The 17,547-nt window shown below is 37.6% G+C and overlaps 1 protein-coding gene and 1 non-coding gene across 3 annotated transcripts in view; one reads left to right on the top strand and one right to left on the bottom strand.

Moving 5' to 3' along the window:
* SNX7 (sorting nexin 7) overlaps positions 1–16,592 on the top strand; it is a 166,530-nt gene extending 149,938 nt beyond the window's left edge. For both annotated transcript variants that reach the window (XM_035017958.1, XM_035017961.1), the window contains exons 9-10: positions 13,702–13,848; positions 14,978–16,592. In XM_035017958.1, coding sequence (XP_034873849.1) covers positions 13,702–13,803 — 102 coding nt within the window. In that variant the 3' untranslated portion in view covers positions 13,804–13,848; positions 14,978–16,592. The remainder of the gene's footprint in view (positions 1–13,701; positions 13,849–14,977) is intronic.
* Positions 14,793–14,894, bottom strand: LOC118020448. The gene has a single exon (XR_004681886.1). It is a non-coding gene; the product is annotated as a U6 spliceosomal RNA (small nuclear RNA).
* Positions 16,593–17,547: the final 955 nt, after the last annotated feature.

Raw genomic sequence — 17,547 nt, 5'->3', positions numbered from 1 at the left:
AATCCTAGAGAATCTAATGAGTGAAAAGCCAAAGTATACAAAAGAATAATCATCATCCAGATTTAGAAAGGAAAAAAAAAAAAAACAAGTGCTATAAGTCAGAAAATTAACTACTGACTGTCAAAAATGACCTTTCTGCATTGTCAAACAATGCCTGTCATGACTTCTCAAATTAGCCCAGCGGGAAGGCCCAGTACCTGAGGAGAGGCCACAGTGCGCTGATTCACTGCCCCGCTAATGTGCAACCTGTTCTTAACATTCTTATTTCCATCTCATTTTGGAAATATATTTTAAGACTAAATAATCCTCAGGCCAGCGAGTGAGCAAATCTGCTAACAAGAGTGTTACAAAGAAGAAAGCTGTCTTTTAGAAAATTCTTTTCTAGTCTTTTCTCTCATCTTTTTATACCACTCATTGGCTGTTGTTCTCTTCTTTTCTCATCAAACATCAGTATAATTTTTATTTTCACATTAAAGAAGTAAATAGGGGGCGCCTGGGTGGCTCATTCGTTAAGCATCTGCCTTCGGCTCAGGTCTTGATCCCAGAGTCCTGGGATTGAGCCCTGTGTCAGGCTCCCTGCTCTGAGGGAAGCCGGCTTCTCCCTCTCCCACTCCCCCTGCTTGTGTTCCCTCTCTCACTGTGTCTCTCTCTGTCGAAAAAATAAAATCTTAAAAAAAAAAAAAAGAAGTAAATAGGATACCCTCTGAGGCATATAGAAATCAACACTACTGACTGACCCTGAGGTGAATTCTTCTTCGTAGATTTCTAGGGGAAAAAAATTTAAAAAAAAGAAAGACATGCAACAGTGAGTAAGGCACCATATCTGCCCTCAAAGAGCTTGTATTGTAGTTATTATTCAGGCAAGTATGTTGCAGTTATGGTACAGGGTATTAACTACTGTAATAAGTCAACAACAGAGACTTAACATAACACCTGAAGTGTATACCAAATTTAGTCTTGGAGAATTGGGGAATCTTTCTGGAGAAAATGATGATTCAGCTGAGACCTGAAAAAGGTGATGGAGTTTGCCTTCTGAATGTGCTACCCTTTGATTATACAAGAAAGAATATAGAAGATCAAAGTTGCGATTTTAGCTGGCAAGTCACTTAGGCTGTCTGTATCTTGATTGTCTCTTCTCTGAGACTAGTTTTGCCAATCTGATTGGGTTATTGTGAGGAGAAGAATGTGTCAAGCTAACTAAATAAAAATGGATACACAGGGGCACCTGGGTGGCTCAGTCGTTAAGCGGCTGCCTTCAGCTCAGGTCATGATCCCAGGGTCCTGGGATCAAGCCCCTCATCGGGCTCCCTGCTCGGCGGGAAGCCTGCTTCTCCCTCTCCCACTCCCCCTGCTTGTGTTCCCTCTCTCACTGTGTCTCTCTCTGTCAAATAAATGAATAAAATCTTTTTTAAAAAAAAATGGGTACACAATGACAAAATGTTGTTATACATTTTATTAATTATAAAACCTTACATGGTGTGGTAGGCAATCTTTAAGATGGCTCCTAGAGATTCCTACCTCCCGGTATTCACTCTCTTGTGTAATCCTCTTCTCCTTAAATATGGCCTGGACTTTAATGACTCCATTGTTAAGGTAGAATATGGCAGAGATTCTGATACATCATTTCCAAAATTAAGTGATAAAACAACTGGGTCTTCTCTATTGGGGGCCAGTTCTCACTCCCACTCTTCCTTGGATTCATGACCCTGGGGGAAGCGAGCTGCCATGTGATGAGGCAACTCTGGGAAAAGGACCATGCTGGGGGGGCCAAGGTCAACAATAATCATAAAAGTGAGTTTGGAAATGGATGACATTCCTGCACCCACCCAGTTGAAACTTCAGCTGAGACCACAACTCTCGCCAACGGCCACCTCATTAGAGACCATGAGCCTGATGTAACCTGCTAAGCTGTGCCTGGATTCCTGACAGGCTTGTTAAACACCTTGGGGTTTCCACTGAAACTACAGAGAGCACACAGATTAGAAGAAAAGAACATAACTAGAACTAAGGGATTCTCATAAGATTAAGGGCAAAACTAAAATAATTCCTCCCTAACAGTGTATAAAGTGAGCCTCCATAAGATCATTATTTTTTATTTACTTTTTTCTATGCCTCTATGTCCTCAAATTTTTCTAAAATAATAGTATGTTTATTTTATTAACGACCAAAAAAATCATTAAATACTAAAAAGACAGTATTTTTAAAAGTTGTTTCTCTTGGGGCACCTGGTTGGCTCAGTCAGTTAAGCATCTGCCTTCGGATCAGGTCATGATCCCAGGGTCCTGGGATCAAGTCCTGCATCAGGCTCCCTGCTCATCAGGGAGCCTGCTTCTCCCTTTCCCTCTGCCACTCCCTCTGCTTGTGCTCTCTTTCTCTCATAAAAATCTTTAAAAATTGTTTCTCTTGTGCAAAAGCTTGACTGGAATATCATGAATACTAATGTTTATGAGTATGAAACAGTTAAGACCAGAAAAGAGGAGAAATAAATAGGATTAAAAACACAAGTGTGCATTAATACATTAAAAGGTACATATATAATACATTGGAACTTTGAATTTGGCAAGGTGGAGACCAAAATCCATAGCTATGAAAAACTATCATTAAAATATCCTCCAAGGTCAAATGAGAGGGTGTGTTGCAAAGTAAAGATCTGGATAAAACTGCAGCATTATTTTTTAATTGAGAATCAAGAATCATGGTAATTTATAAAAGAACATGTGTCCTGGTTCTAGGTGAGAAGCATATTAGCTGGACACTATCTGGCACTTTCACTCAGAGAATGAGGTCATGGCAAAGGATGTGTTCTGTTGACAAAAACCAGTATTCAAAAATTTTGACCTTTACTAATCAAAATTGAGTTCCACCTGGAATTTGTGGACTTGGAAATCAACGAGAGCAAATGTTTCTCAGCTTCTAATTGGATCTCCTCTTCATGGTGCCTGGAAGAGAATATGATCTGCCAAAACAAATATTTGGTGTAACTTATATACAAGAGCTGTATATTTTTACATGACATAAGAAGAAAGACACATCATTGCAACATTATACTGAAACGACTATAAACATTTTTGAGTAGTATTTTAATAATACTATGCATACCAACTTGAAGGTTTGTAACTGAGGACTTTATTCTCTCCCTTTATCCACTTTTTTTTTTTCTGTTTTTTGTGTGTGTGTGTGTGGTGTTGTTGTTGTTGTTTTTGGTTTTGTTTTGTCCAATGTGGTATGCCTACAAGGAGAGTGGAAAGACAAAATTGTTACTGAAATAATATAGTGCATGACTTTTATAAGAAAACAAATGACAGATTCTCACTACCATGTTTAAATACATGCAGATGATTTCAGGTAAAGAGTCATGGATGTCTTGCTTCTCCCTGCTTTACCCATCCTCAGATTGCTCATACTCTCTGAGTCAGCATGGATTTTACAGATGTGTGTTAGAAAATTCTAAGCAAAGTCTTATCAACCAAACCGAGAGATGTAAGAGTAGAATACTATAATACTCACCTGATATATTATAGAATCATAGAGTAACCAAACCAGAAATATCTTCTAGATCTTCAGTCTTCTTATCTTTTCCAATGAAGAAACAGAGACCCAGAGAAATGAATGATTTGGCTAAAGTCTTATACCCAGAAAACCAGGAGTAGAATCTTGGTCTCGCTTGACATCCACTTCAAATTTGTTAAAAAAAATAAAATGATAGTTAATCAAATAACTTGCCTTTTTGGGATGCCTTAGAGTTACAAGATATTTTTTATTTTATTATGTAATCCTTTGAGGTAGGAAGGAGGTATTGTTTTTATTTTACAGAGAAAGTGAAGCTCAGATTCTTTATAAACAAATTTACTGGGAGATTCAGTGCATAGGCTCAGGTCCATATTTAATTTGTCTACTGAGCAATTAACATGGACCAGGCATGGCATTACAGAAGTAGTCTCACTCCCTGCTACATATCAGAATCACCTGAGTAGGTTTAAAGCTTATCCATACCTTAACCACAGAGTCAGATTTAGTTTGAAAATCAATATTTTTAGAAAGGTCTCTAGAGGATTCTATGTGGAACCAGATTGAGAACCACTGTACTATAAGAAAAAATTATGTTTGTTCATTCAACAACTCTTTATTATATGGTTAATATGTGTCAAGAATTGTTCTAAGTGCTAAACATGCCACAGTAAATATCACAAAAATCTCTGTCCTCATTGTATTTACATGCTGGTGGGAGAGACAAATAATAAAACAAATATAATAATGAATTTGGTGATAAGTGAAACTGGAAAAACAAAACAAAATCAAGGGAGGGGAATAGAAAAGGAGATAAATATTGCCATTTTAAATAGGGTAGCATTAGAACAAAGACCTGAAGGAGATGGGAGGGAGACGGAGAGGGAGTACATCATGCTCATATTTTTGAATAGAGACTTCTGGACAGAAAAAAATCAAATACAAAAGCTTTGAGGCTGGATCATGCCTGGTGTACTCTAGGAACAGCAAGGAGTTGTCAGTAGGAACCGATTTAGTGAAGGGAAAAGTATAAAAAGATGAAGTAGGAATAGGGAACAGCTCATGTAGGACTTTGTGGGTCGTTGTAAGAAATTTGGATTTTATATAAAAAAGATGGAAAGCCAATGGAGTATTTTGAGCAGGGGAGTAACAAGGGCTGGTTTTCATTTTAAGAAGATCACTGTGTTTAGAAAAAAATGGTAAGGTGGCCAGGACAGAAATGAGGGCCCAATAGGAGGCTCTGCAATGATCCAAGTGAGGGATACCATGATTTAAACCACAGTGAAGGGGGTGAGAAACAATTGGATTCTGAATATATTTTAAGGTTAGAATAACAGAATTGATCATTTTTGGATGTATAAAGAATTCCAATTTAAAATGGAATCAGAGGATGGAAAATGGAAAATTTCACTCTGAGGTGCTCTCAGAAAAGCAAGACTTAAGGACTGAAAAACTGATGTCCCATAAATGCCTGATTTATAGAAAACTGATAATATTTGGAAGTTTCTTAAATGATAGAGAACTTGTCAGGGGTTGCCTCATATCAGCCTTGGAAAGTTTGGGTTATGGTTTATAGAGGCAAGAGCAAGAAGCAACCCAGGTTGGGTGGGTCTCACAAAACCAGCTGAACTGAACTTTTGTTCCTATGACTGGACTGGTTTTGTCTGCTTGGGAAATTCTTAAAGCTGGTCTCATTTCCTTTGATTTTAGCAGACCTTACTGATCTCTCCCCTCCTTACATTCCCTGCCCATAAATACAGCCTTGCCCCAAACTTTAGCAGACTCCCTGTACCTTGCTACACTTTGCATGTCCCAAATTGCAATTTCTCTGTTATCCCAAAAAAGTTCATCTTTTTGAGCTAGCCTCAGTTTACCTCTTTATTTGGGTTGGTAGATGTGTGGCATGTGGTAGTGATATTAGCCCAGGACAACCTCCAATTTTGGGTCTGAGGGACTAGGATTTCAGAGCACCCAATAATAAAACCTCAAAATACATGAAACAAAGCCGATCAAATTGAATCCACAATTACAAATGGAGACTTAACACTCTTCTAACAATAACTAATAGATCAAGTAGACCAAAAAATCAGTAAGGACATAGAAGACTTTAGCAACTTGACCAATTAATATTTGTAGAACATTACAGCAAACTGCAGAAAACCAACTTGTCTAATGCACATGGAATGTGTACCAGGATAGATAATCTGCTGGAGTATAAAATAAGTCTAAATAAAGTTCAAATGATTTAATTATTACTAGATGTGTTTTCTGACTTCAATAGAATTAAATTAAAATCAATAATGGTAAGACATCTAGAAATCCGCTAAATATTTAGAAATTGAAACACTAATTTCTAAATAATTTATGAGTTAACTATTTTAAGATTCCCTATTGAAATATATACAAAAATTCTTAATTAGCAAATTAAATTCATCAAAGTTTATAAGAGGTGATATATCATGAAAAAGTGAAGTTTATTCCAGGAATATAAGGTTAGATTACATTCAAAAGCCAATCAGTGTAATTTTTATATTAACAGAATAAATGAGAAAAATCTTATGATCATTTCAAAAGTTCTCAGCAAGCCAGGAATAGAAGGGAATTTTCTCAATCTGATAAAGGTCATCCACGAACACTCTATAATTAACACTGTATTTAATGAAGAACTTATAAAATGCTTTCCCCCTAAAATTGGGAAAAATGCACTTTCATTCAACATTGTACTGGAGGTTCCTAGCCAATGCAATATGGCACCAAAAAGAAATACAACTGTAAAGATTGGAAAAAAATAAGTAATGCTGTCTTTATTCACAGGCAATATGATTGGTTATATATAAACAATCTTAAACTGCATTTCACACATACACGGACCAATAAATGTGGTCAGTTTACAAAAATACATTTTATTCCTGTATGCTAGCAGTAATCAATGAGAAAATGAACTGTAAGAACACTGTTTTCAATACTATCTAACAATGTAGAATACATAGGGATAACTTTAACAAAAGAAATGCAAGTCTTGGGGGAGGAACAAGATGGAGGAGTAGGAGACCTAAAGTTCGTCGGTCCCAGGAATTCAGCTAGTTATCAAACCATTCTGAACACCTACAAACTCAACAGGAGAGTGAAGAAAAGAAAAGCAGCAATTCTATGAACAGAAAAGCGACCACTTTCTGGAAGGTAGGACGTGCGGAGACGTGAATCTGAGGCAATATTTGGGAAGTTAGACTGGAGGGGGAGGGAGCCCCCATCAGCCAGCTACTGGCAAATGATAGAGCAGTGGAGCACAAAATCGAACTTTTAGAAGTCTGCTCTGCTGAGGGATGTCGCTCCAGTGGCTAAGCGGGGGGTGGAACCCTTGCTGGGACAGTGTGGTCTCAGGACCCTCGGGGTCACAGAAAGACTGGGGGTGCCTGAGTGTGGCAGAGCTCCCAGGTATCGGAGCGGGAAAGCCGGCTGCAAAGACGGAGCCGAGGCATGGGCTCTCAGCTCGGGGTTGACATAAACTGTGATCTGTGGCACAGTCGAGTCACTGCTCTTCCATCAGGGACCCAACAAGTGGCAGATCTGGGGAGACTCCCCTTCCTCCCCCGGGAGGAGCAGCACAGGAGCACACTGCAGGGATCTGCTGGGTTTGGAGACTCCACAAGGGGTCGGGTGCCAGAGATAGAAACACTCGGTCATAGGCCGGGTGAGCACGGGGTGTGGCCAGAGACCGGGGAGACACGAGTGATTGCTTTTCTCTGGGGGCTCACTGAGGAGTGGGGCCCCAAGTTCTCGGCTCCTCCAGGACAGAGATTGGGAGGCCGCCATTTTCACTCTCAGCCTCCAAAGCTGTACGGAAAACTTTCAGGGAACAAAATCTCCCGAGAGCAAACCCGAGCAGATTACTTAGCCTGGACTGGCAAGGGTGGGGCAATTCCACCTCCAGCAAAGACATTTGGAACCACGGCAACAGGCTCCTCCCCCAGAAGATCAGCAAGAACAGCCAGCCAAGACCAAGTTTACCGATCAATGAGAATGGCAGAATTCCAGCACCAGGGGAATATAGCACATAGAATTCATGGCTTTTTTCCCATGATGCTTTAGTCTTTCAAAGTTAGTTTTTAAAATTTTTTTTCTTTTCCTATTTTTTTAGTCGAATTTTTCTTCTTTCCTTTTTCAACCAACATCTTATCAATTCCTTTTTTAAAATATTTTTTAATTTTTCATTTTACTGTCATATTCTACCTCTTCATTGTATTTAACCTTACTTTTTGTATCTATATATATAAGTTTTTCTTTAAAATTGTGGGATACAGTTTCTTCTAAGAGACCAAAATATACCCTAAATCTAGTGTATGACATTGTCCTAGTCTCCCGCCTGATCACATTCTCTCTCTTTTTAAAATTTTTTTTCATTCTTTTTTCAACCAACTCCTTATCTTATCAACTCCTTTATTTATTTATTTATTTATTTATTTATTTATTTATTTATTTATTTATTTTTAAATTTTTTAAAGATTTTATTCATTTATTTGACTGAGAGATAGAAACAGAGCACAAGTAGGCAGAGCAGCAGTCAGAGGGAAAGGGAGAGTCAGGTTCCCTGCCAAGCAGGGCGCCCAACATGGGGCTTGATCCCAGAACTCTGGGATCATGACCTGAGCCAAAGGCAGATGCTTAACTGACTGAGCCACCCAGGCGCCCCTCAATTCCTATTTTAAAATCCTTTTAAATTTTCATCTTTACAGTCATATTCCATCCCTTCATCGTATTTACCCTTATTTTTGTATATATATAAGTTTTTCTTTCTTTAAAATTTTGGGAGGCAATTTCTTCTAACAGACCAAAATACACCCAAAATCTAGTGTGTGGCTCTGTTATTTTCACCAGCCTGATCATATTTTTTTTTTCCCTTTCTTTTCCTCCAGGTTTTAGGTCTCTTCTGGTATGTTTAGTGTATATTTTTCTGGGGTTGTTGTTAACCCTTTAGCATTTTTTAAACATTTGGTCCTCTCATTCATCTATTCTCCTCCGGACAAAATGACAAGATGGAAAAACTCACCTCAAAAAAAAAAAAAAAAAAGAAGAAGGAATACCAACTGCCAGGGACCTAATCAATACAGACATTAGTAAGATGTCAGAACCAGAGTTCAGAATGATGATTATAAAGATACTAGCTGGGCTTGAAAAAAGCATAGAAGATACTAGAGAATCCCTTTCTGGAGAAATAAAAGAACTAAAATCTAACCAAGTTGAAATCAGAAAGGCCATTAATGAGGTGCAATTAAAAATGGAGGCTCTAACTGCTAGGATAAATGAGGCAGAAGAGAGAATTCATGATATAGAAGACCAAATGATGGAGAATAAAGAAGCTGAGAAAAAGAGAGAGAAACAACTACTGGATCAAGAGGGGAGAATTCAAGAGATAAGTGATACCATAAAGCAAAACAATATTAGAATAATTGGGATCCCAGAAGAAGAAAGAGAGAGAAGGGCAGAAGCTATATTGGAGCAAATTATAGCAGAGAATTTCCCTAATTTGGGGAAGGAAACAGGCATCAAAATCCAGGAGGCACAGAGAACCCCCCTCAAAATCAATAAAAATAGGTCAACACCCTGACATCTAATAATAAAACTCACAAGTCTCAGAGACAAAGAGAAAATCCTGAAAGCTGCTCAGGACAAGAGGTCTGGAACCTACAATGGTAGAAACATTAGATTGGCAGCAGACCTATCCACAGAGACCTGGCAGGCCAGAAAGGACTGGCATGTTATATTCAGAGCATGAATATCTAAATGAGAAAAATATGAAGCCAAGAATACACAACTGTTCAAAATCTTTGGGATACAGCAAAGGCAGTCCTGAGAGGAAAGTATATAGCAATACAAGCCTTTCTCAAGAAACAAGAAAGGTCTTAAATACACAACCTAACCTACACCTAAAGGAGCTGGAGAAAGAATAGCAAATCAAGCCTAAACCCCGCAGGAGAAGAGAAATAATAAAGATCAGAGCAGAAATCAATGAAATAGAAACCAGAAGAACAGTAGAACAGATCAACGAAACTAGGAGCTGGTTCTTTGAAAGAATAAATAAGATTGATAAACCCCTGGCTAGAATTATCAAAAAGAAAAGAGAAAGAACCCAAATAAATAAAATCATGAATGAAAGAGGAGAGATCACAACCAACACCAAAGAAATACAAACAATTATAAGAACATGTTATGAGCAACTATATGCCAGCAAATTAGATAATCTGGAAGAAATGGATGCATTCCTAGAGACATATAAACTACCAAAACTGAACCAGGAAGACATAGAAAACCTGAACAGACCCATAACCACTAAGGAAATTGAAGCAGTAATAAAAAATCTCCCAACAAACAAGAGCCCGGGGCCAGATGGCTTCCTAGGGGAATTCTACCAAACATTTAAAGAAGAATTAATACCTATTCTTCTGAAGCTGCTTCAAAGAATAAAAATGGAAGGAAAATGTCCAAACTCATTTTACAAGGCCAGGATTACCTTGATCCCAAAACCAGTCAGAGACCCATCAAAAAGACCAATATCTCTGATGAACATGGATGCAAAAATTCTCACCAAAATACTAGCCAATAGGATCCAACAGTACATTAAAAGGATTATTCACCACGACCAAGTGGGATTTATTCCTGGTCTGCAATGTTGGTTCAACATCTGCAAATCAATCAATGTAATACAATACATTAATAAAAGAAAGAACAAGAACCATATGATCCTCTCAATAGATGCAGAAAAAGCACTTGACAAAGTACAGCATCCTTTCTTGATCAAAACTCTTCAGAGTGTAGGGATAGAGGGTACGTACCTCAATATCATAAAAACCATCTATGAAAAACCCACAGCTAATGTCATACTCAATGGGGAAAAACTGAGAGCTTTCCCCTGAGGTCAGGAATGTGGCAGGGATGTCCACTATCACCACAGCTGTTCAACTATAAGTCCTAGCCTCAGCAGACAACAAAAAGAAATAAAAGGCATCCAAATCGGCAAAGAGGAAGTCAAACTCTCATTTTTTGCAGATGATATGATCCTTGATGTTGAAAACCCAAAAGACTCCACCCCAAAACTGCTAGAACTCATATAGGAATTCAGTAAAATCACAGGATATAAAATCAATGCACAGAAATCAGTTGCATTTCTATACACTAACAACAAGACAGAAGAAAAAGAAATTAAGGCATCAATCCCATTTACAGTTGCAACCCTAAGATACCTAGGAATAAATCTAACCAAAGAAGCAAAGGATCTGTACTCAGAAAACTATAGAATGCTCATGATAGAAATTGAGGAAGACACAAAGAAATGGAAAAACATTCCATGCTTATGGATTAGAACAACAAATATTGTGAAAATGTCTATGCTACCGAGAGCAATCTACACATTTAATGCAATACCTATCAAAATACCATCAACTTTTTTAAAAGAAATAGAACAAATAATCCTAAAATTTGTATGGAACCAGAAAAGACCCCGAATAGCCAGAAGAATGTTGAAAAAGAAAAGCAAAGCTGGTGGCATCACAATTCCGGACTTCAAGCTCTATTACAAATCTGTAATCATCAAGACAGTATGGTACTGGCACAAAAACAGATACACAGATCAATGGAACAGAATAGAGAGCTCAGAAATGGACCCTCACCTCTATGGTCAACTAATCTTCAACAAAGCAGGAAAGAATGTCCAATGGAAAAAAAGACAGTCTCTTCAACAAATGGTGTTGGGAAAATTGGACAGCCACATGCAGAAGAATGAAACTGGACCATTTCCTTACACCACACACAAAAATAGACTCAAAATGGATGAAAGACCTAAATGTGAGACAGGAATCCATCAAAATCCTGGAGAAGAACACAGGTAGCAACCTCTTCGACCTCAGCCACAGCAACTTCTTCCTAGAAACATCGCTGAAGGCAAGGGAAACAAGGGCAAAAATGAACTATTGGGACTTCATCAAGATAGAAAGCTTTTGCACAGCAAAGGAAACAGTCAACAAAACCAAAAGACAACCTACAGAATGATCTGTCAGATAAAGGGCTAGTATCCAAAATCTATAAAGAACTTCTTAAACTCAACACCCAAAGAACAAATGATCCAATAAAGAAATGGGCAGAAGACATGAACAGACATTTCTGCAAAGAAGGCATCCAAATGGCCAACAGACACATGAAGAAGTGTTCAACATCACTTGGCATCAGGGAAATCCAAATCAAAACTTCAATGAGATACCACCTCACGCTAGTCAGAATGGCTAAAATTAACAAGTCAGGAAATGACAGATGTTGGCAAGGATGGGGAGAAAGGGGAATCGTCCTACATTGTTGGTGGGAATGCAAGCTGGTGCAGCCACTCTGGAAAACAGTATGGAGGTTACTCAAAAAGTTGAAAATAAAGCTACCCTACAACCCAGCAATTGCACTACTGGGTATTTACCCCAAAGATACATATGTAGTGATCCAAAGGGGCACATGCACCCCAGTGTTTATAGCAGCAATGTCCACAATAGCCAAACTGTGGAAAGAGCCTAGATGTCCATCAACAGATGAATGGATAAAGAAGATGTGGTATATATATACAATGGAATATTATGTAGCCATCAAAAAATGAAATCTTGCCATTTGCAATGATGTGGTTGGAGCTAGATGGTTATTATGCTAAGCAAAATAAGTCAGTCAGAGAAAGACAAGTATCATATGATCTCACTGATATGAGGAATTTGAGAAACAAGACAGAAGATCATAGGGGAAGGGAGGGAAAAATGAAACAAGACAAAACCAGAGAGGGAGACAAACCATAAGAGACCCTTAATCTCAGGAAACAAATCTAGGGTTGCTGGAGTGGAGGGGCATGGGAGGGATGGGGTGGCTGGGTGATGGACACTGGGGAGGGCAAGTACTATGGTGAGTGCTGTGAATTGTGTAAAACTGATGAATCACAGACCTGTACCCCTGAGACAAATAATACATTATATGTTAATTTAAAAAATTAAAAAAATATATAAAATCTTAAAAAAAAAGAAATGAAAGTCTTATATGTTGAAAACTTCAAAACATTGCTGTGAGAAATTACAGTAGACTTAGATGGAAAGATTGTGTTCATGGAATAGAAGACTCAGTATCATTTCAATATCAATCTCCCAATTGATTCACAGAGTCACTATAATGCCAAAATCTCAAAATTATTTTTTATAGAATTTGAGGAGATTCTAAATTCTATATGAAAAAGAATAGGACTTAGCATAGCCAAAAGAATCTTGCAAAAGAACAAATTTGGCAGACTCTTGCTATATGACTTCAGTTAACTATAGATCAGCATTTTTTGACATTTTTTTATTATTGTTCCCCTCTGCCAGAAGAAAGTTAAATTAAAATTCTCCATAATGAGAGAAATTACATCTTGAATAAAGATTTTGTCAGGTAAGGTTGAAATGTAGGGTGTCATTCACCATTGTAATACCCAAGATTTTTTCACCCATTACCAAGAACCAATTTTCACTTCTTTGGGGATGATACCTCTACTGAGAACACATATTAATGAGCTATACAAATATGGACAGTATGAGTCTACTTATAGTAATTCTAGAACAGACAAAATTAATCTCTATGATAATAGACAAAACATTGGTTACCTGTGGTGGGTAGGGTTTGACCGCAAAGGGGGCATAGAGAACTTTCTGGAGTGGTTTAAATATTTCATATCTTTGTTGGTCTATTAATTATGGGGCTGTCCCACTTGTCATATCTCATCAAGTTTTCTATATAAAATCACTGTATGTAAATTTTACCCCAGTTAAAATAAAAGATTCATATGAAGATTATAGTTTAATTTGAAAGAATATATCCTTATATTTGTCATCCAATAAATATGCAAACAAATTAGGCAATAAGTACATCTTGGTAAGTTATACATTATATACTATATGTTACTTTATTGATATCCAGTGACAAGCAAAATATTTCCATTTGCATTCTAAAAGTTATATGATCATTAAATCCAAAAATGAAAAGCATGGCATGATGAAAATAAATATTAATATATGCCACCCTATTGTTTTTCTACCTTTGTAAATTGCGTTAAATCTTTTCAGGAAAATTGTCTTTTGGTTACAAATGCCATGTGGCAAAGTACCTCAAAACTTTCCATATTAAAATAACCATTTTCTTTTTGTTCAGAATTTTTTCGCAAATCAGGAATTTAAGACGGACTCATGTTGGCAATTCTTGGGGAGTCTCACGTGGTCGCAGTCAGCTGTTGCTGGGACTCCAGTCATCTGAAGGACCAACTGGGCATAATGTCAAATATGTTGCACTCAAGTGAATGTGAGTTGCTGGCTGTTTGCTGAGCCCTCCCTAGGCTCTTGGCTAAAGTGACTACACGTGGGCTCTCCAGCATAACACTCTGAGGGTAATAGGACTACTTAGATGGCAGTTCAAGGCCCCACGTACGAGGGTACCAGTAAACAAGACAGAAGCTGTGTTATCTTTTCTGATCCAGCCTTGGATGTCAGGCAGAGTCACTTCTGCATTCTATGAGTTACAAGTGAGTCACTGGTTTACCCTTATTCAAGGGGAAGAGGAGGGCACAGAGCAGATTCCTCCATAGGAGCAGTATCAGAGAATTTCCAATCTTTTTTTTTTTGAAACTGCCACAGACTAAAAAACAATAAATGAATGAAACATTTTTGTTTTGTTTTTGTTTTGTCTTGAAGAGTTGACATCCATTGAGATCCAGCATATTCTAGCCTGAGTGAAAAATATTTCTGAGAGATTAAGATTTCATCTAGACGTTGAGATCAATGTTATTATATTCATATAATCTCTCTTAATAGTTTCACCTAGTCAGTATCCCTGTTAGTGGAGTAGTTGGGGGGGGTGGTGGTAAGGATTTGGAGCAATTAAGTTTAAATGCGTCCTTTTTGATTCAGCAGCTTCTCAGGGATGGAGCTCTAAATTACTTGTTAGTTCATTTACACAGGAACAGGGTTAGGTAAGAACATGGAGCTATTGAGGATTCTAAATTCAGAGGATTTAAGGAGATTCTTTTTCTTTTAACTTTTTGAGTATAGTTGACACACAACATTACATTAGTTTCAGGTGTACAATATAATGATTCAACTTCTCTATATGTTATGCTATCCTCCCCACAAATGTAGCTCCCATCTCTCACCATACAACACTATTACAACATCATTGACTGTATTCCCTCTGCTGTGCTTTTTATTCCCATGACTTATTCATTCCATAAAGGAAGCCTGTACCACCCCCAAAATATGGAATGCTTCATGAATTTGTGGGTCATTCTTGTACAGGCCGTGCAAATCTTTGTATTGTTGCCATTTTAATATATGTGCTGCTGAAGGGAGCACAGGAAGATTGCTGTTTATCCATTCATATATACACTCATGATGAATTGATGCATTTATCAGTAACCTTTCATTCCTTTCTCTAGGGAACAAGAGGAAGTTGCCTAACCTGGAATGGCCAGACTCTAATTCTATGATTTCAACTCCTTGTTGTGAGAGATTCCTGGAAAGGGATATCAAGACCATTTTGCAGGAAGGAAACTAGCTCTGAGGCCTGAATGGAGGTCATGAAGGATGCTTGTGTTGGGACAAAGGACCCAATAATTTAGTGCCATCCAGTCATGCTTGAGAGGAAAACCTGAGCTCCCTGACACATTTGCAAATTTTCTTTCAACTCTGCAAAACCTCTCTCATCTCATAACAGGACATGGCCTTACTGCCTGGGGAAGCGATGAGTGCCACAGATATGTAGTTTTCATACAATTTATTTACATCAGCCTCTTGAAACATGTTGAATTGAGGTAGGTGGTAGGGTATCTCTACCCTATAGGGTATCTCAAACTTCACTCTTGATTTAGGAATAAAGCTTGGGAAAATGCTTATTTATGACCACCTGGATTCCTTCATTCAAGATGAATTTATGGTAGAATAGCAATTTATTTGTTAGTTTTCTTGGCTCTGACATGATAATGCGTTTGGTAAATATGAAGCCATATTACTGTACAGTGCAAGAAAAAAAATGATATAATCTGAAATGGTTCTTCTCAGACTCATTTTTCAAACAGGTCTCCTGGTTTAGTTGGAAACTAATGGCTTACACACCAGCAATGTGTTAGAAAACTCTTACTTTATGATTGTGTACAAAAGTAAATGAGATGTCAGGTAAGCCAATCAATCAGCTCTTTAAAGCATCATCTGTTCTCAGTAATGAATAGTTTCTCTCAGCATTTGGTTAATTTTTCTTGCTGGGATCTAAAGAGTCTTCCTTGAATCTAAACTATAGAATGATATATGGAACGAGGAATCACTTACAATAATGTCACCTTGTGTCTCTGCCTGCCTTCAAAGTTGAGTTTGGGGTACTCTATGCTTTTAAAAGTTCCTGCTTCAGTGATTACTTTGCCACCAGCTGCTGTGTCTTTTCTCCATTTCTGGACCGTAAATGTGGAGTCTCTGGGGAACCTCAGACTGCTGCACCAACCCTAGCTTGAAAGAGGTGCCTCTTCCCCCTTCATGTCATTGAACTGGGAGCCACAGTACTAGAATGAGAAAGAGGCTCAGAATACTGGAGCAGAAGAAAGATTTGAGTCATTGAACATTAGAACCCTCTGTTTCACCTCTCAGGCAATAGAGGCCAAGGTTGCATAAATGATTTTTCCAAAGTCACACCTTACATGTCTCCAGACTCAGCAACCAATGCCCCCCACCCCCGCCATTGAGCTCCTCTGTAATAAAAAATTAAAGCAATTTGAAAAGTCAGCACTGAAAAGTGTGAGGACCATGAAACTATTATACCCCTCTTCCTATTCCTTTTAGTTTCTAGTCCCTAGGAACTAAATATTTCGAATATTTGGAGCTCTTGGGATAAATTACTGGTTAAATTACTGGTTAAAGCTCTCCTGACTGTGATAATCTCTTTCATTTGTTTTGTTTTGCCTTTTACTGCTGGACAGAGGATTCGTTCTCAGACCTTAAATTTTCTTCCTTGTAATTTACGAACTATCGTGTAGATTTTCCCTATTGGTAAGAAGTCTTCTTTTTCCTGGCACGGAAATGGTAGCCTTTCACTAACTTTCTGAGCCCGTGTGGGTACTTCATTGCCCAAACCTGTACATTCCTTAATACATAAACCTTTAGCTGTAAGAGACAAACAGCATTAGATAAATTGGACTTGTCTCATTTGACCTAGCAAATAGAACAGCTAGCCATTTGATGCAACTTCTAAAACATTATCTCCTATAAGCAACTGCATCACTGTCATTATTTTTGATATGCCAATTTTCATGTATTAGTAGCTACTTTTTGTACTAAATTCTAGTGCTCATATTTTTCTTTGATGAACTTTAATGGAATATTTAGATAGCTTTAGAACTTCAATCAATACTGAATATTTTAAGGAGAGCCTACCATTAAATATGAAAATATTCTGTAAAGTAAAAGCAGCACATAGAAATTTCATGTGTTCCTTCAGCATCATTTGACCCACAGCCCTAGTATTTGCGGATAAAATTACAGACGTCTTTTTTTTTTAAATCATTATTCATAGAAGATAACATTTTAAAGAATACAAGTGAGGAAACTCTTCAGCCACAGCTAGTATATGTCACACTGTGATTTCATCACTAACTAAGGATATTTAAAAAGAAACAACTTTACATTGTTAAATTACACAATTTTTAAAAATTTACTAGTGAAATAAGAGTAAACTCTGCCCTTCTGTTAGGAGGACATAATTTTAATAAGAAATTAACACAATGAATTATTTTCAAATTGAGTCCAAATCTGTTTAAGTCCTCTAGAAAAGCATTTTCTCTTGATTGCTTTTAATATGAAACAGTTGGCTCACAAATAAATTAATGCTAGTCGGTGCACATTTCCCTCTGGATAGTTTTTCTTTTTTTTTTCCCCCCCCAGCCTGAGCCCTTTTTTTTTTCCCCCCATCAGCCATTTGGTTAGGTTTCTTAGCTCTTTGAAAATGCTTTCACAACTTGGAAGG

The sequence above is a fragment of the Mirounga leonina genome, unplaced genomic scaffold (assembly GCF_011800145.1).
Source record: "Mirounga leonina isolate KUSES-001 unplaced genomic scaffold, KU_Mleo_1.0 Mir_173, whole genome shotgun sequence".
Taxonomy (NCBI): domain Eukaryota; kingdom Metazoa; phylum Chordata; class Mammalia; order Carnivora; family Phocidae; genus Mirounga; species Mirounga leonina.
Note: the sequence above shows the minus strand (reverse complement) of the source record. Positions and strands in the feature narration are given on the sequence as shown.